The sequence below is a fragment of the Martes martes genome (assembly GCF_963455335.1).
Source record: "Martes martes genome assembly, chromosome: 10".
Classification (NCBI taxonomy): domain Eukaryota; kingdom Metazoa; phylum Chordata; class Mammalia; order Carnivora; family Mustelidae; genus Martes; species Martes martes.
Genome location: NC_137898.1, coordinates 74,181,386 through 74,198,531, shown reverse-complemented (window position 1 = coordinate 74,198,531; position 17,146 = coordinate 74,181,386). Strand labels below are relative to the sequence as shown.

At 36.2% G+C, this 17,146-nt stretch overlaps 1 protein-coding gene across 2 annotated transcripts in view; it reads right to left on the bottom strand.

Moving 5' to 3' along the window:
* Positions 1-47: 47 nt before the first annotated feature.
* Positions 48-17,146, bottom strand: part of NAALAD2 (N-acetylated alpha-linked acidic dipeptidase 2) — a gene marked incomplete at its 5' end in the record, with an annotated part of 53,763 nt that continues 36,664 nt past the window's right edge. For both annotated transcript variants that reach the window (XM_080816134.1, XM_080816135.1), the window contains 4 exons: positions 48-1,283; positions 11,698-11,790; positions 12,732-12,813; positions 15,387-15,651. In XM_080816134.1, coding sequence (XP_080672260.1) covers positions 1,094-1,283; positions 11,698-11,790; positions 12,732-12,813; positions 15,387-15,651 — 630 coding nt within the window. In that variant the 3' untranslated portion in view covers positions 48-1,093. The remainder of the gene's footprint in view (positions 1,284-11,697; positions 11,791-12,731; positions 12,814-15,386; positions 15,652-17,146) is intronic.

Sequence of the window (17,146 nt, the reverse complement as noted above, 5' to 3'; positions counted from 1 at the left end):
AGAATGGAGATAGGTCCTTTTTTTTTTTTTTTTTTTTTTATCTAGTCACTCTGCCCTTTGGTGAAATCAATCCATTCATAATTACTTACTACTACCATCTTATTGTTTGCCTTCTAGTCTTGTATTTCCTGTGTTTCCTTACCCTATTTTCTACCTTTGTAAAGTGGATTTCCATTGTGATTTATTCAGTCTCCCCTTTTTTTAGGTTTCATCACTAGATTTTTGCTTTGTGGTTACCAGGTGGCTTACATAAACCATCTCATAGGTAAAGTACTCCTAGGGGAAGATGTTTTTAAGAAATAGATCAGGCATGTTCTGTAACATCCTTGATTAATTACACTGTTCTACCACATAATCACTTGTTTTCTTAAAGATGATGAAAACAAAGTAACTTTTGAAACAGTAACTTGCAAAGGTTACTGTAGTTGACCCTTGAACAATGTGAGGGTTATGGTTGCCAATCCACCGTGCAGTCAAAAATCTGCATAACTTCACTCCCTAAAAATTTAACAGCTAATAGTCTACTGTTGAGGAGAAGCCTTACTGATAACAGATTGATTAACCCCTATTTTGTATATTATATGCTATATTCTTACAATTAAAACTAAAGAAAATGTTATCAAGAGAAAATGCACATACAGTACTGTATTTATGAGAAGAAAATCCACGTCAGTGGATGTGTGCAGTTCAGACCCGTGTTGTTCAAGAGTCAACTGTATGTTTAACTTTGTAAAATTAATGAACTCTTTTTCAAAGTGGTTGTACCATTTTACATTTCTACCAGCAATGTGCCAAAGTCCCAAGTTCCTTGACATTTAAGGGAATTTTCAGTTACTTTGTTTTTCTGCCCCACAACTGGGGTGTTTGTTTTTGTTTGTTTTATTAACACTTTGGTGATGAAGTTATGAATTGTTAAAAGAGCCAGAAAACCTCTTTACAGATGGACAGGATGGAAGTCTAAAGTCAAAACATGACATGAGAAGCAAGATTATAGAATACTCTGGCATCATGAATTATCAAAAAAACGAGGAAGAGTTTTACCCTCAGACTTTCAGTAACACTTTAAATGGCTAGCCACTTGGCTGGGACCTTACTATAACACTTCTGTCAGAGTCCCTGCTGCTGCTTGAATTGTAAAGGCTGCAATAGAAATGTGTTTCTTTACTTCTGTCCAGGCTGAATGAGGGTCTTCTTTATTCTCAATATCAAACATAGCATCATAGATCCCAGGAAATGATTCTCCAGCATATTTGTTGTGGCTACTTGGAGCAAAGATGATGTGCCTGATAGAAAAAAACAGATGGTAGGTTGAGCTAGAGTATACATACATTACACTTTATATGCTTTTTTATTCATTCCCTTTTGTTAGACCACACCTTAAGAATACTGTGTGTCTCCTCCTGGCATTCACTTTTTTTATTCCAAAATGAAGACCTATAAGTGATTTACGATACTTATGTAACAGTATAACTTTAAGCAAAGAAATCTGACTATGCATTCACTGCATTTGTCCTTTACTGGAGAATTAGAAAGGCAGAGTATAGTAAAAAATATATATAGATAGATACAAGGTTTGTACAGACCTGGTTCGAATCCTTGAACTGACAGCTAATAGTCCTGTGGCTTTTCACCTTGGTTAAGTTCTTAGGTATTCTATTCTTTTTGATGCAGCTGTAAATGGAATTATCTTTTTGTTCCTCTTCTTGATAGGCCATTATTAGTGAATAGAAATAAAATCAGTTTCTGTAGATTGATTTTGTATCATCACCTTAACACTGAATTTAATTTGTTCATTCTAACAGTTTTTTGGTGAATTCCTTAGGTTTATCTCTACATAATGCCACCTGCAAATAACAATGGTTTTACTTCTTCCAGTATGGATGGTTTTTTCTTGCCTAATTGCTCTGGCTAGGACTACCCATACTGTGTTGAAAAGAAGGGGCAAGAACAAGCATCCTGGTCTTGTTCCTGATCTTAGAGGAAAAGCTTTCAGCCTTTTACCATTAAATACGATATTAATTGTAGGTTTGTCTTATGTGCCCTTTATTATATTCAGTTACATTTCTTCTACATAATTTTGTTGAGTTTTAATAAAAGTGTATGTTGAATTGCGTCAAACGCTTTTTCTGTATCTGTTAAAGACTTTTTTGTCCTTCATTTTGTTAATGTGGTATATAACATTGATTTGTGGATATTGAACCATCTTTGTATAAACCGTCTTTGAATAAATCCCATTTGTGGTACGTGATCTTTTTAATATATTGTTGAATTCGGTTTGCTAAGTTTTATAGAGGATTTTTCCTTTTACATTCATCATATTGGCTGGTAATTTTCTTTTACATCCTTATTTGATTTTCCTATGAGGGTACTGCTGGCCTTTTATGAGTTTGGAAGTGTTCCCTCTTCTCTTTTTTGGAAGAATTTGAAAAGAATTGGTACTGATTATTTTTTCAGTGTGTTGTAGAATTCATCAGTGAAGCCACCTGGTCCTGGACTTTTGTTTGTTGGGAGGTTTATGATTACTAATTCAATTTCCTCATTAATAACTGGTCTATTCACATTTTCCATTTGATTAATAAGTTCTGGAAGGTTATATGTTTAAGTTTGTCCATATCTCCTAGGTTATCCAATTTGCAGACAGATGGCTGTTGATAGTAGTCTCTTATTTATTCCCATGGTATTAGTTACAGTGTCTCCTCTCTTTATTTGAGCCCATTCTCTTCTTGGTGAATCCAGTGAATGGTTTATAAATTTCATCTTTTCATACAATCAGCTCTTCGCCTTACTGAACTTTTCTTTTGGCTTTTTAATTTCTCTTTCCTTGATTTCCTCTTTGTTATTTCCTCCTCCTACTAAGTTTGGGCTTTATTTGTCATTCTTCTACTTCCTTGAGGTGTTAGGTTGATTTAGAGTTTTGCTTTTTTCCGAGGTGTAGGGTATTCATTGCTGGTGAATGTCAATCTTTTGCTGGTGAATGTCAACTGCTTTTGTTGCATCCCATAAATTTTGCCATGTTGTACTTCCATTTTCATTTTTCTCAAGGTATCTTTTTTGTCTTTTGATTTCATTAACCTATTAGCTGTTTAGTAAGTAGAATGTTAATTTCCACGTGTTCGTGAGTATTCCACTTTTCTTCTTGTAATTGATTTCTAGTTTCATACCACTGTGGTCAAAAGAGATGCTGGGTTCTTAAATTCATTAAGTCTTGTTTTTTTGGCATAACATATGACCCATCCTGGAGAATATTCCAATGCACTTGCAAGAATGTGCTTTCTGCTTTTGGATGGAATGTTCTATATATATCTTTCCATTTCATATGGGCGAATGTGTCACTTAAGGCTTATGTCTTCATAGTGATTATTTTGTTTGGAAGCTAGCCATTGATATGTGGTATTAAAGTCTCCTTCTATTCCTCCTATTGTATTGCTGTTTCTCTTTTGGTCTCAATTTATGTGTTCAGGTGCTTTTATGATGGGTGCATAAATATTTACAAATGCATCCTCTTGTTTGACCCTTTTATTGTGTAATTTCCTTCTTTGTCTTTTATTACAGTCTTCATTTTAAAGTATTTTGTCTGATATTAGTATAGCTATCCCTGCTTTCTGTGGCTTCCATTTGCATTTGATATCTTTTTCTGTGCTTTCATATTTAGTCTGTATGGGTCTTTACATTTGAAGTGAGTCTCTTCTAGGCATGGTATAGACAGGTCTTGTTTTGTTGTTGTTGTTTTGTACATTCAGCCACCCTGTCTTTTCATTGGAGCAGATTCCATTTACATTCAAAATAATCAGTATGTATGTACATATTATTTTGTCAGTTGTTTTCTTGCTGTTTTGTAGTTCCTCCTTGTTCCTTATTTTCCTCCTCTTGCCCTCCTCTTGGTACGTATGCTTAAATTTTTATCTTTCTTATGTCTAATACAGGCTTAAGTTCATTTTATTGTGCTTGAAAGATACATTTTTGTGTTTTTTTTTTAATTGAAGGTTTATGGCAAACCTGCATCTAGCAGTTCTTTTGACAGCATTTTTCTAACTACAGTTACTCTTTGTAGTATTTCAAACTTTTATTATATATATTTTATTGGAATACATTTGACAATACAGTGTTATTAATTTGGGGTACATAATAGTATGTTGATAGTTACATACGTTAAGAAATGCTCGCTGCAGGGGCGCCTGGGTGGCTCAGTGGGTTAAGCCTCTGCCTTCGGCTCAGGTCATGATCTCGGGGTCCTGGGATCGAGCCCCGCATCGGGCTCTCTGCTTGGCAGGGAGCCTGCTTCCTCCTCTCTCTCTGTCTGCCTCTCTGCCTACCTGTGATCTCTCTCTGTCAAACAAATAAATAAAATCTTTAAAAAAAAAAAAAAAAAAAAAGAAATGCTCGCTGCAGTAACTAGTTACCATCTGTCACCAAAGTTATTACAGTATTATTGACTATATTCCCTGTGGTGTACCTTTCATCCTCGTGGCTTATCTATAACTGCAAATCTGAACCACTTAATCCCCTATTTTGCCCACCCTCCTGCCACCTTCCCCTCTAACAACCACCATTTCTTCTCTTGGTTCATTTGTTTTGAAGTGAAATTGGATGGTATTTGTCTTTCTCTGACTTGTTTCAGTTAGCATAATACCCTCTTAGTTGGATGCCATGTTGTAGATGGCAAGATTTCATTCTTTTTTAGGGTTAATGTTCCAACGTATGTATACATCTTTATTTCATCTATTAGCGGACATTTAGTTTGCATCCTTATGTTGGCAGTTGTAAATAACACTTTGGTAAAATAAGGATACATGTATTTGTATTTAGTTAAATATATATTTATACATTTAGTGTTTTCGGGCTTTTTTGGGTAAAAACCCAGCAGTGTGATTACTGGATTATGTAGATTTCTATTTTTAATTTCTTAAGGACCCTCCATACTGTTTTCTCTGGTGGCTGCACCAGTTTACATTCCCACTAACAGTGCATGAGAGTTCCCTTTTCTCCACATTGTCACCAACACTTGGCGTTTTGATGCTAACCTTACAGTTGTGAGGTGGTGATACCTCAGTTTTGATTTGCATTTCCCTGATGATTAGTGATGGGGACCACATTTTTCATGTTTCTTGGCCATGTGTACTCTTTGGAAGATATTCAGGTTCTCTGCCCGTTTTTTTTTAATCGATTACTGGGGGCTTTTTGTTGTATCTCAGATATGAACCCATTATTAGATCTATCATTTGCAATTATCTCCTCTCATTTAGTAGTTTGCTTGTCATTTTGTTGGGTTTCCTCAGCTGTACAAAAGCTTTTTAGTTTGATATTCTACCGAAAGTTTATTTTTGCTTTTGTTTTCCCTGCCCCAGGAGGCCTATCCAGAAAAACTTTGCCAAGGCCGGTGTATGAGAGATTGCTGCCTATGTTGCTGGGTTTTTGTTTTTGGTGGAGTGTTATGCTTTTAGCTCTCACATTTATTTAGGCATTTAGTCCATTTTGAGTTGCTTTTTGTTTGATGTAGGGAAGTGGTTCATTGCATTTGTATATTGCTGTCCAGTTTTCCCAGCACCATTTATTGAAGAGACTCCATTGCAGTCTTGCCTTTTTTGTATGTTATTAATTGCATAAGCATGGGTTTATTTTTGGATTCTCTATTCCATTCCATTAATCTCTGGGTCAGTTTTTCTGCCTGTATCATACTGATTACTGTAACTTTGTAGTATATCTTGAAATCTGAGATTGTATGTACCTCCAGCTTTGCTCTTTCACAAGAGTTGCTTCGGCTATCTGGGATGTTTTTTATGATACAAACCTGAGTATTATTTACTCTGATTTTGTGGGAAATGCTGTCGGTATTTCGATAGGGATTGCATTTGTTTTTATTGTGTTCCATTTTAGATCTAGCACTTTTCAGAGTACAGATCTTTCACCTCTCGTTAAATTTATTTGCAGGTGTTTTATACTTTTTGATACAGTTGTAAAGGAGTTTGCTTAATTTCTCTTTCTGCTACTTATTAGTAGTCTATAGCAGTGTAATAGACTTCTGTGCATTGTGTTTGTACTGAATTCATTGGTTCTCATTTTTTGGTGTTTTTAGGTTTTCTTTATTACCGTGTCATCTGCACATAGTGACAGTTTCATTTCTTCCTTACCAATGTGAATGCCTTTAATTTATTTTTCCTGTCTGCTGCAGCTAGAACTTCCAAGACTATGTTGAATAAAAGTAGTAAGAGTAGGCATCCTTGTCTTGTTCCTAATCTTACAGGAAAAGCTTTCAGTATTTCACTGAGTATTAGGGTACAAGGGGGTAGGTCTTACATGGCTTGGCTCTAAACTCACTTTACTTACTGATAATTTTACATGATAATATAAATTACTAATAATAATGTAAGTTACTAATAATTTACTAATACTAATAACTTATAAATTAATTACATGATAATTTTTATCATGAACAGATGTATTTTGTCAGATGGTTTTTCTGCATCTGTATTAATTTGATCATAGGATTTTTACCTTATATTTTGATGTCCATATACTACATTGATTTGTGAACGAAGAGTTGTATCCCTGAAATAAGTCAACTTGAGGATAGTGAACGATCTTTTTAATACATTAAATTCACTTTGCTGTTTTGTGGAAGATTTTTGCATCTCTCTTCTTCAGGGATACTGGCCTTAATTTTTGTAATTATATTTTAATTGCTGCAGTCTTATAAAACTGTAACAGATGAAGAGTTGCTGTTTATGGATAAGCAAAAGTCGTTACTTTAGATGGAATCTACACCAGGTGAAGATGCTGTGAAGGTAGAACAGTGGATTCAACAGTGGCAGCAAAGGGTTTAGAGTATTACATAAAGCCTTGCTGCTGCTTTTTAATTAAGTTTGAGAGAATTGACTCCAATATTGAAATAACTTGTACTGTGGGTTAAAGTCTATCAAACAGCATCACATACTACAGAGAAATCTTGTAAATAGAACACTCAATTGATGTGGCAGACTTTGTGGCAGTATTCTTTAAAGAAATTGCCACAGCCACTCTAATCACCAGCCATCAACATCAAGGCAAGACCCTCTACCAGCAAGAAGATTGCAACTAGCTGAAAGCTCAAATGATGGTTAGCATTTGGGGCGATAAATTAAAGTATGTACTTTTTTTTTTTTTTTTTAGTAATGCTTTGCACACTTATAGACTACAATATAGTATAAATATAACTTTTATTTATATGTACTAGAAAATCGGGAATTTCATGTGACTTGCTTTATTGCAAATATCTGTGACCTACCTTGCAGTATATCAGAGGTAAGCATCTATGTAGCTTTTGGTTTGTGGCTATTTGATCCTTACATACACTAATGTAACAACTTAAAGTGGACTTTCATGAATAGTACAGTTTAACTTTGAAGGCATTCTAAAGCTCTCCCTTCTTACTTATATCAACCCTATCACCACGTTTTGTTTTCTATGTCACATTTTACTTCCTCTTAATTCTGTGCATCCCTTATTATTGCAGTTATGCTTACTTTTATAACTTTTGCATTAAGCTTCATACTATTTAATATATTACCTTTACTATAATCTGTATCAGTAAAATTTTCACTCTATTTTCTTGTTACTAATTAGCACCTTTTCTTTGCAAGCTTTTAAAGAACTTCCTTTACCATTTCATATGACTAGTTTAGTGGTGATAAATCCCTTTAGCTTTTGTTAGTCTGGAACACTCTTTCTCCTTCAATCCTGAATGATAATGCTGCAGAATACAATATTCTTGGTTGGAAGTTTTTTTGTTTTTAGTTTAGTTTTTTCTTCAGCACTTTGACTATATCAGGCCTGCAAATTTTCCTCTGAAAAATCTAAATATCTTATGGGGATTCTTTTGTACATACCAAATAATTCTCTTGGTGCTTTTAAAATTCCTTGTCCTTGACATTTTAATCATGTGTTTTAGGGTGGGTCTCTTTTGGTTCCCTGGATCTGGATGTTGGTTTCCTTCTCTAGATTAGGGCAGGTTTTAGCCCCCTTCTCTCCTAACACTGGGAATGATGTTTTCTATAAGTTCCTTAAGCTTTTGGTGTTTGTTTTGTTTTGTTTTTTTCTCCCTTGCTCTGTTTGGGTGAATGCCAGTGCGTCTTTGAGTTCAGTGATACTTTCTTCTGCTTCATCTCTTCTGCTGTAAACCCTTTAAGTGTATCCTTCAGTTCTATGGCTTGTCTTTGGTACTTTTCTTTTTCACCTTCTCACTGTATTCATCTATTCTTCCACATTTGGTTAGCATCTTTATGGCCATACTTTGAACTCTTTATCAGGTAGATTACTTATCTCTGTTTCATTAAGCTATTTTTCTGTGGTTTTACCTTTCATTGGTATATTCCTGTTGAATCTTTTTTTTTTTTTTAACTTTGTGTTGGTTTCTATGCCTTAGATCAAACAGCCACCTCTCCCAGTGTTGAAGTAGATGAACCTTTTCATCTAACCTTGCTCTGTCTCCATTTGTTTCTCGCGTTTTGTGATTGTTCCAACAGCCTCTTTGTAATAACTCCTCTTGGTAGTTGATGGTGTGCCAAGACCTGTCACTGTCCCCTTGACTATCTCAGTCAGGCCTTAAATTCGTGGTGATTAAAAGCTGCTGCCTGAGGGTTTGGTTTCCACAGTATGCAAATATGTGCCATCTTGTGGGACTGCAAGCAATCTGGGGTGGCCACCAGAGCCACATGATAGGGAGGTGTCCCTCAGGCACAGTAGTAAAAATTGGGGCTCCAGCTGAGTATGTAAGTTGCTTTCTGGAATATAGCAGCAAGCTGCAATAAGAAAGAGCACAAAGGTGGTACTGCCCCCACCTACATGGCCTGAGAGCATTGCCATAGGTCTCTAGAAGAGGGCCCAATGGAAGGCCTGCCCTGCAGCAGGTGAAGCTCCAGGGTAAGTAAATATGCTTATGTTTCAGTCTGCTATCTGGAACAGGAAGAGTGAGAACACGAAAAATAGCACCTGCCCTCCGATGTCCCTGGTGAGGTTAATAGTAAATCCTTAGACGGGTGTTTAAGTGGAAGTCTGCCCCTCAGGCTATAGCCATGATGATAAACTTAGACCTCCGTCACTTGGAAGACTGAGCTGCTTGGGTCTGTTGCCTCTTGCTGTCTAGGACCTCTTTCTCCATTGGTTTCAGTCTTGTGGGACCTTGCTGGCCCCAGAGCCAAGGAACAGGTGTGCCCTGGCAACAGTGGCAAAAACTGATGCCTGACAAAAGTATAACCTCCTTTTTGGGATATACCATCAAACTGGGGCAGGTCAGAGGGGGAGTGTAAAGACTCTTGCCATCTGCCATAGGACCTCAATCTTTCTCCTTAGGCCAAACCTCCTGTACCAGCAAATAGTTGTTTTTCTTAGAAAAAACTCTTCCAAGAACAGTCTCCAGTTGTTACAGTCTCATGGGACCCAGGAATGTAAGTAAGCCCCATGGGTTCCAGAGCCACACAATTAAAGGGCATCCCTGGCCAGCAGCTGTAAACACTAAGTATAAGACAAGGTAAAAAGCTGCCTTCCAGGAGATATTGGTGCTCTGGAGTTCAGCGGAACAACACAAAGATGGCACCCACCAGCCTCCTCCAGGTGATGCATTAAGATTACCAAATGAATCTTTCACATGAAGTCTGCTTTTCAGACGGCTGCTTCTGTATTGGCCCTGTGGCAGGTGAGTCCACGTAAGCTCTTTAAGAGCTGTTGGTCTGTTCACTGCAGCCCTTTGGGTAGTTGGTGCCCCATGCCAGATATTTTAGAGGCTAATCTCAGGTGCAAGTCTTAAAAGTTGGTGTACCCTGTTTGAGGTATGAACCCTTCTCCTCAAGGGAGAAATTCTGGATTTATAAATTCCCTCCTAATTGTGGGTTGTTTACCTGGAGATGGGTTTATGGCATGATTAGTTCTTGGACTCTGCTACTCTCTTTGGTATGTATGGCCTTTTTCTTGTTAGATATGAAGCAGTGTCTCAGCTAGTCTTCTGGTCTTTTTGAGAGGAAACTGTTACATATATAGTTACAGCTTCAGTGTGTCCCTGGGTTGAGGGGAGTTCAGGAGCTTCCTACATTGCCATCTGGTACTGCTCTTGCTTTAGAATATAGCCTTATTATTCAGTTAATAATTCCTAATATATTTTTAAAATATAGGGCAGTCTTTTTGGAGGACAGTGTAGCAGTTACTTAGAATGTGTTTACTCTTTGGCCCTGAAATCTGCATACTGATTAGATAGACAAGTGTTCAAAAGGGCACAAGGACATACTATGGCAGTACTTTTACTAAAAGTAAATGAGGGAAAAACAAATTGAATTAAAGAGACAACAGAGACTTAAAAATTATACATACATGCCAAACCAATACTATATACCAGATAAGAGAGAGCTAAAACTGTATATACTGGCATGGAAAGATATCTAAGATAAATTCTTATGAAAAAAGGGCAAAAAAAGATGAATAAATATATATATACACACATGTATATAAAATAGTTTTCTTTAAAGAGAATAGCAAATGCCTGGGTGTGGGTTACAGAAGGAAATGCTGAAGGACCATGGTCCCTTTTTCTCCTATAAGCCTCTATAGAGTCTGCATTCATTTTGAGAAAAAGGTGTTTTGCTTATGAAAAATAGACTAATACAGGCAAGAGAGGGTTAACATGTAGATTTGCTTTCAGCTTTTTATTTGACATGTACATACTTAACCGATGGCTGTTTTATTTGTATCAATAATGAATTATTACTGTTTATCACTTTACTAAAATAGCCACTTACTGAGTACATTCCTCTCTGAGCTAAATCTGCCACATGCCTGAAATCTATAAGCCTATGGGATGAAAGCGGTTATACTCTCCTCTCCTTTTATAGCTGAGGAACCTGAGATTTAGGTAAGTCTTTGCCCAGGTTGCTGAGTATGAGCCAGAGCTGGGCTCTGAAAGCCTGTGCTTATAATTAAAGGTTAATACTAGTCAACTAATATTTATAAGAAAGCTAACATGCAGAACTATGTCTGACACATGGTATCTGATGATAAATTGCCTCACAAATTTTCACCGAGGACCTGCAGTTTAAGAGGTACCTAGAAAAATGAGACTGTCCAAACACATGGCCAAGACAGTGAAAGAAAGCATAGAAGTACAGATATAAAAAGAGGATATTGCTTCAGCAGAACATGGCAGCCATCTTTAAAAAACTATAATGTTCTATGGAAATAGACCTAGATTTATCCTATTTGATTTTGAAGAGCTGAACAGGGTCAGAGGGAGGAAAATTACAGAGAAAAAGGTCTTTATGAGGAAAACTAACAGACCTTTCTTAAAATGAGATGGCCTTCCTCATGAGGGTAGGAAGCTTCCTATGGACTGGAAGATTCAGAGGCTAAATAGCTACTTACCTCAGATGCTATAGGAAAGATTAATGTAGAAGTTTGAATTACATAAGCTCTAAGATTCCCTCTAAATTCTATAGCTTTTAGATTTTCGTAAGAGTTATTTTTCAGCTACCGTTTATCATTTACATCTGCAGCAAACCAATAAACATGAAGTTAACTTTTCTGAAACTACAACTTATACTACTATACATAATCTTACCCATGTTCCTCATAGCATACATATTCACCTTCTGTTCTTCTGATGGCAACAGTTTAACATGCTGGTTTTGGTCACAGTGAAATAGCTAATGTCCTTTAGTGAAACACCTGTTGCTTCCTTACCTATAGAACCGCCTCCCTGGTAAACCAAGGGGATCGATGAATGCCCTCTCCAGGAGCATCAGTTGGTCGTTCATGATTCTCAGTGCAATGGGACTGGGAAAACAAGAAATAAGTTACTATAACCCTTACCATGGAACTGTATTTTAAAATAATACAGGATAAGGCATGGAAAAATGAATTTCTAAAATCAATAGGTTTTTAAGAAAATGCAGATTAATGGTAATTCCTTATATGTAAACCATAGATGACAACAGAGGCATCTTTCTAATATTCACAGTAAGAGAGACCTACTTGTAATGGTTCATTTTGTTTTTCAAGATCACTGAAAGAACAGAAAGACATTTTTAATTCTTTTAGGAGAGCTCGGCCTCCTGCAGAGGCAGATTGGGTGTGCTATCAAGTTCTTGATAAGCCATTTAGTGCCACTGAATAAACGCTGAACAACAACAAATGAAGGGAAGTTGCTTCATTCTACAAGAAGGATGGGAGGTATTGCATGCCAGGACTCCCCTTTTAACACTTGGAATTTGCCAGCTCGCTTTCTGGGGTGCTACATAAGTTCTCTGGGCTTTCCTACAGTCCAAGGGGTTTTTCATTATATTTCAAGCAAGTGATTAAATGAAATGCAACCATTGTATCAATAAAAACATTACTGCATTAGGACAGGGAAGTATTGGGATCATAGTGAAATTCATACTACAAATGCATTAAACCTGTGGAACTGTGAATTCCCAGCTCTCCTTCTTGGCCCTTGTTGTGGGGATGAGTTTTTGTCTACTATTTAGAGTAATGCTTCTCAAACTTCAGTGTGAATAAAAACCATTCTGGAGCGTCTTATTAAAGTATGGAATTCGAATTGAGTGGGTCTTGGAAGGCATTTGATACTCATTCTAACAAGCTCCTCGGTAATGCTGATGCTGCTGATTCACAGACCTCAAGAGCAGTGAGGTAGAGCCGAGTGTAAGTGTACATGACTCATTCTAGTAACCAGATCACTTTTCAGAATGATGGAATGCTTGACATTTGAAACTTACTTATTAAGATCAACTTGTGTAAGTCTTCTATGAAAATCCGAAGCAGCATCTGAGAAGTTCTTCACAGCAGAAAATAAAGAATCTTTTAAAAATACAAAAGTGGAAGGTCAGTAAGTGCTGCTTATTTCACATGTTCACTTTCCTGCTGGCCCATTCCAGGCTGATAGGAGTGAATAAATAGGCAAACAGTGTTGCGCCTTCCTGCAGATCCGTGGAAATTATCAGAAAATATTATAACAAAAGTGTATATACATTTTATATAAAAGTATATAAAAATTACATACATATAAAAAACAGTATATAAAATAGAAAATGACTAAATTGTTTTTTCAGGATATAACTTCCAGGAGTCTAGGACATAAATAATTCTTTTAACTCCTAATTTATCAGAAATGCATCATTCATGTATGTACTCATTCAGTACATACTATTGGTACATCTGTATGCTAGATACTAGATACAGCTATAGATGAGTTATGTTTTTGCAGTATTACAGACTAAAACAATGTTAATCCCTCTTTGTAAGGAGTGCATTTAAAATCTTGTTTAAAGTCTATCTGTAACAAGCTGACATATGTGGACACAGAAATGGGATCAGGTTTTTTTTTTTTTTTTTTTCTGGTCAGGTTTTTCTCTAGTTTACAAAGATTTTAAGTAAAGTGAGAAGGTTCTCAGTGTAATTTTTATTACAATTACCTATTTGTCATTTTGCATCTTTTCTAAACTGAACGTAAACAAGTTATTGCTATCCTCCTTTCATTAGTCCTGTGAAGCAGGGGAGACAATATTCATTTTACAGATACTTACTGTTCCAGACTCAAGCTATTAGGTCACACAGCTAGTAAATAGTGCATTCAATATAAAAAATAAGAATCTTTCTTTGTCCTAGATTTCCTTTAAGCTCTAATTAGTATAGTTGTTTTTAAAACCATGTACCAAATAATAATAGGTACTATGTTAGCTACAGAAAAACCATGTACCAAATAATAGGTACTATGGAAGCTACAGAAAAGTATTGAGGAAGGAATTTTAAATTTCCAGTGAACCGCAGTAGTCCAGATGGATAAGAAATAAATTGTGTCCCTGGTATTTAGTAATAAGGGTGAGTGATAACTTTGGCGTAAACCATTTCGGGAGACTAGTAGGAAGACAGTGCACTGGATGGTAGAAGGAAGTAAGGAACTGGAGACCAGGAGTGCAGATTATATATCCATCCCATCCATCATTCCTTCATTAAAACATTTTTTGAGTGCCTGTTTTTGCCTGGCACTAAATGGTAAATTTTGATTGGGAAAGGAGTAGGGCATATTAGGTAGGAGATAGAAGATTATCAATGTTTAACCTGGATGGAGTGTCACCAATGAGATGGATAGTTTGACAATATGGGAGGCTGGGGGAAGGCTGGGTATTAAGAGATAGATTAGGTTACTTAACCTGTATAAAGAGAGTCCTTCCATTTTAACTGCGTGCCCTCTCTTGGTTGGATACCGACTTCAACTGATAAAAAGTAATTCACTAAAAGACAAATCAGAGCATCTAGGACAAGAACTGGATGCTGGATAGCCAAAGAACTATGAATGCCCATCTTATGTCTGCAGTTTCATTTTTTTTTTTAATTTGCCCCATCATTACAGAGGTTCTCCAATCACTGATAAACACAATTTCCTAAATTTTCTTTGCATCATCTTTCTCTAGAACTTAGTACCTACTGCTCATCATAACTTCGAAGGTGATGAATTTGAATGTAGTAATATTCAAAAGCCACTACTGACTACTCTGTAGTACTCTCTGTATGCTCCTATAACAACTGGTCCCCGGCCTTTTGGTCTTCTCCCTCACATGAAATTCTGTGCTCTTTGAGGGCAATGATTATTTTTCACACATCCTTCTATCCCCCAGGAATTAACACAGAACTTGTAGATGGTAGACACTGAATACAAATTTGATAATTTTGGTGTATACTAAGAACATGTACTCCCAGATCAAAATGGTTACAATAAAACCCCACTAGTAGATAACATTGTTTCTATATATTAACCAGGTCAGTCACCCACAGCTGTCTTGGAAACACGTTATATTCTTTACTGTTTCACTCCTAAGAAAGCTGACACACACACACACAGGGGCCAAGTATCTTTCCCAGCATCATACAGTGATTAAATATTAGAGCCAGGATTTGAACTGAGTAACTACTTCCAGACCCAGTTCATCCCTGCTTTGTAAGGGGTACGTAGTATAAAATAGTAACCACAAAATGGCTACATAAATATGAAACAATGCTTAAAACCATGTAAAAAAATCCTGCATGTAGACAAATAATATGCAATAATAATGATACTTACATATGTGGTGGAATAGGTTTTCTCTGTATTCTCATCTTTGTATTGTAGTATTGTTCTTTTAACGGTAAAAATATTTTTAAAGGCAGCAACATCGGGAAAATATTTATAAACCAATGTCTGTAGCATTAACTTAACAAAATGGATTCATCCTATAAGTATCAGATGAAATTTAAAAGTGCTTAGGTTTTTTTCCAGAGGTAAGAATTAAGTGGTGCAGGTATATATTCTAGGATCAAAGAGTGTGCAGTGATGACAAGAGGAGACTGTCTTAAAGCTCTGACTTAAAGATTATAAAATACCCAGCCATTCTTACCAAATGATACTCCGTGGTCTCTCAGTTGTTGGTCATGTTTCTTAGATAAATTGTAGATACTTGTTGCATAGTTTTTCAAAGCTTTTGCGTAGTCTTCAATATTGAAAGGAATGATTTCAGAGTCTGCAAGCTCATAAACCAGTGCTCCTCGTAACTGAGCCACAGAAAGCTGTTTTTTAAATGTGGGATCATAAAAATTCTCTACTAATTCAAACGTCTCATAAATCGTGTGGTATACCGGGTAGCTGCTGTATTTATCTGTTTTCTGGAAGGGGTAGGGGGAGGAGGAGGAAAAAACCAGGTACCAAATACAAACATTAAATATTCAAATTACAGGATTGATATAATAAAAATGATTGCAGGAAAAAAAAATCATGTGGCACCCTGAGTTTTATCACAATGAAGCAGAATAAACTTAATATCTAACTAAAACACTGTCATGTTTTACCAGTTTAAAATTTCACTATTGTTTTATAATTCATGTAATCTTCGTTCAAAATACTTCCTGAAAATTGTCTTTATTGTATTTCTGATAACTGAAATTAAGGAGTACGTACTCAAACTGTGTACTAGCACAGTTTAAAATTATCAATTGATTGAAAATGAAAGGTTCTGGTTGGCTAAGATACATATGTTTAGGAATTTGATATTTAAGCACCTTATCTCCTTTCCAAACTGTATAACTAAATGCTGTTTATCCTTTATTACATAATTATGGGTTACCAGGATAAATTATTATATAGTGGTATTTTAAGTAAGTATTTTTTGACTTATGGCTGCCTTTCTTAAATTTAGTTTTTGTGTATCTGCTGCTTTGCTATGAGGTTAACATTTTTACTGCTTTTGGTATCACTACAAGGAATCCCCATATCAGTCTCTAATACTCTGCTTTTAATCCACAATGTCTTAAAAACTAGATAACTTTGTTCAGATTGATGCCAGAATAGGTCATCGGTGAATAGTGAATAAGCCTTGAAAAAGTTTAATGAGTATTAGTATACAGACTTGTGCATTTATTTTGGGTTATTTTGGAGCTGTTTTGCTTTCTTCTCTGTTCTCAGTCATCTTCTGGGTAGTCCAGTTTGCAAGGGGTATGTATTCTAGAAAAGCAAGATGTTGGTGTACTGCAGTTATTTCAAAATTACTAAAATCTGTGACTAATCTGAGTTTACTGTTGGAATCTTCACCTTGGTTTATTACAACATTCTTAACATAATCAAGCAGACATGGTATATGTTGGCATATCCTACGATTTGTATATCATCAGTATGTTTGAGTGACAATGGTGTAAAGTAGTCAGTGCAGAACAGAAAAAAGATTCAACTGAAAAATGAGGAACTTGTTTTATTCCCTAGTCAGAAGCCCTGGGCTCAGATGACAGGCAGGAGTGGGTACGTGAAGAGGGGTTACTGACAATAAAGATCGTGTAACCACCAGTAAAGACTCTGGCATCCCCTGTAACCAAGACAGGATCTTCACCTGCTTGTTTTCCTCAAGAAAAGATGAGAAGAATGAGGCTTTCCGACAAGACCTACCCCAAAAAAAGATATGAACTACTTGGTTCTGATAACCAGCTAAGTACCTGGCATTACTCTGTTAACTACTGCTTCACTGAATAATCCTGCAGGGAAAATACACAGAATAACCCAAATTCCTAGTCCATCTACAAAGGGACATGAAGTCAGCCCTTATCTGTGGAATTTTTCCTGGGCCACGTGACCTGGTGCCAAAAAAGTAAACTTTTAAAATTTCTAACAAGT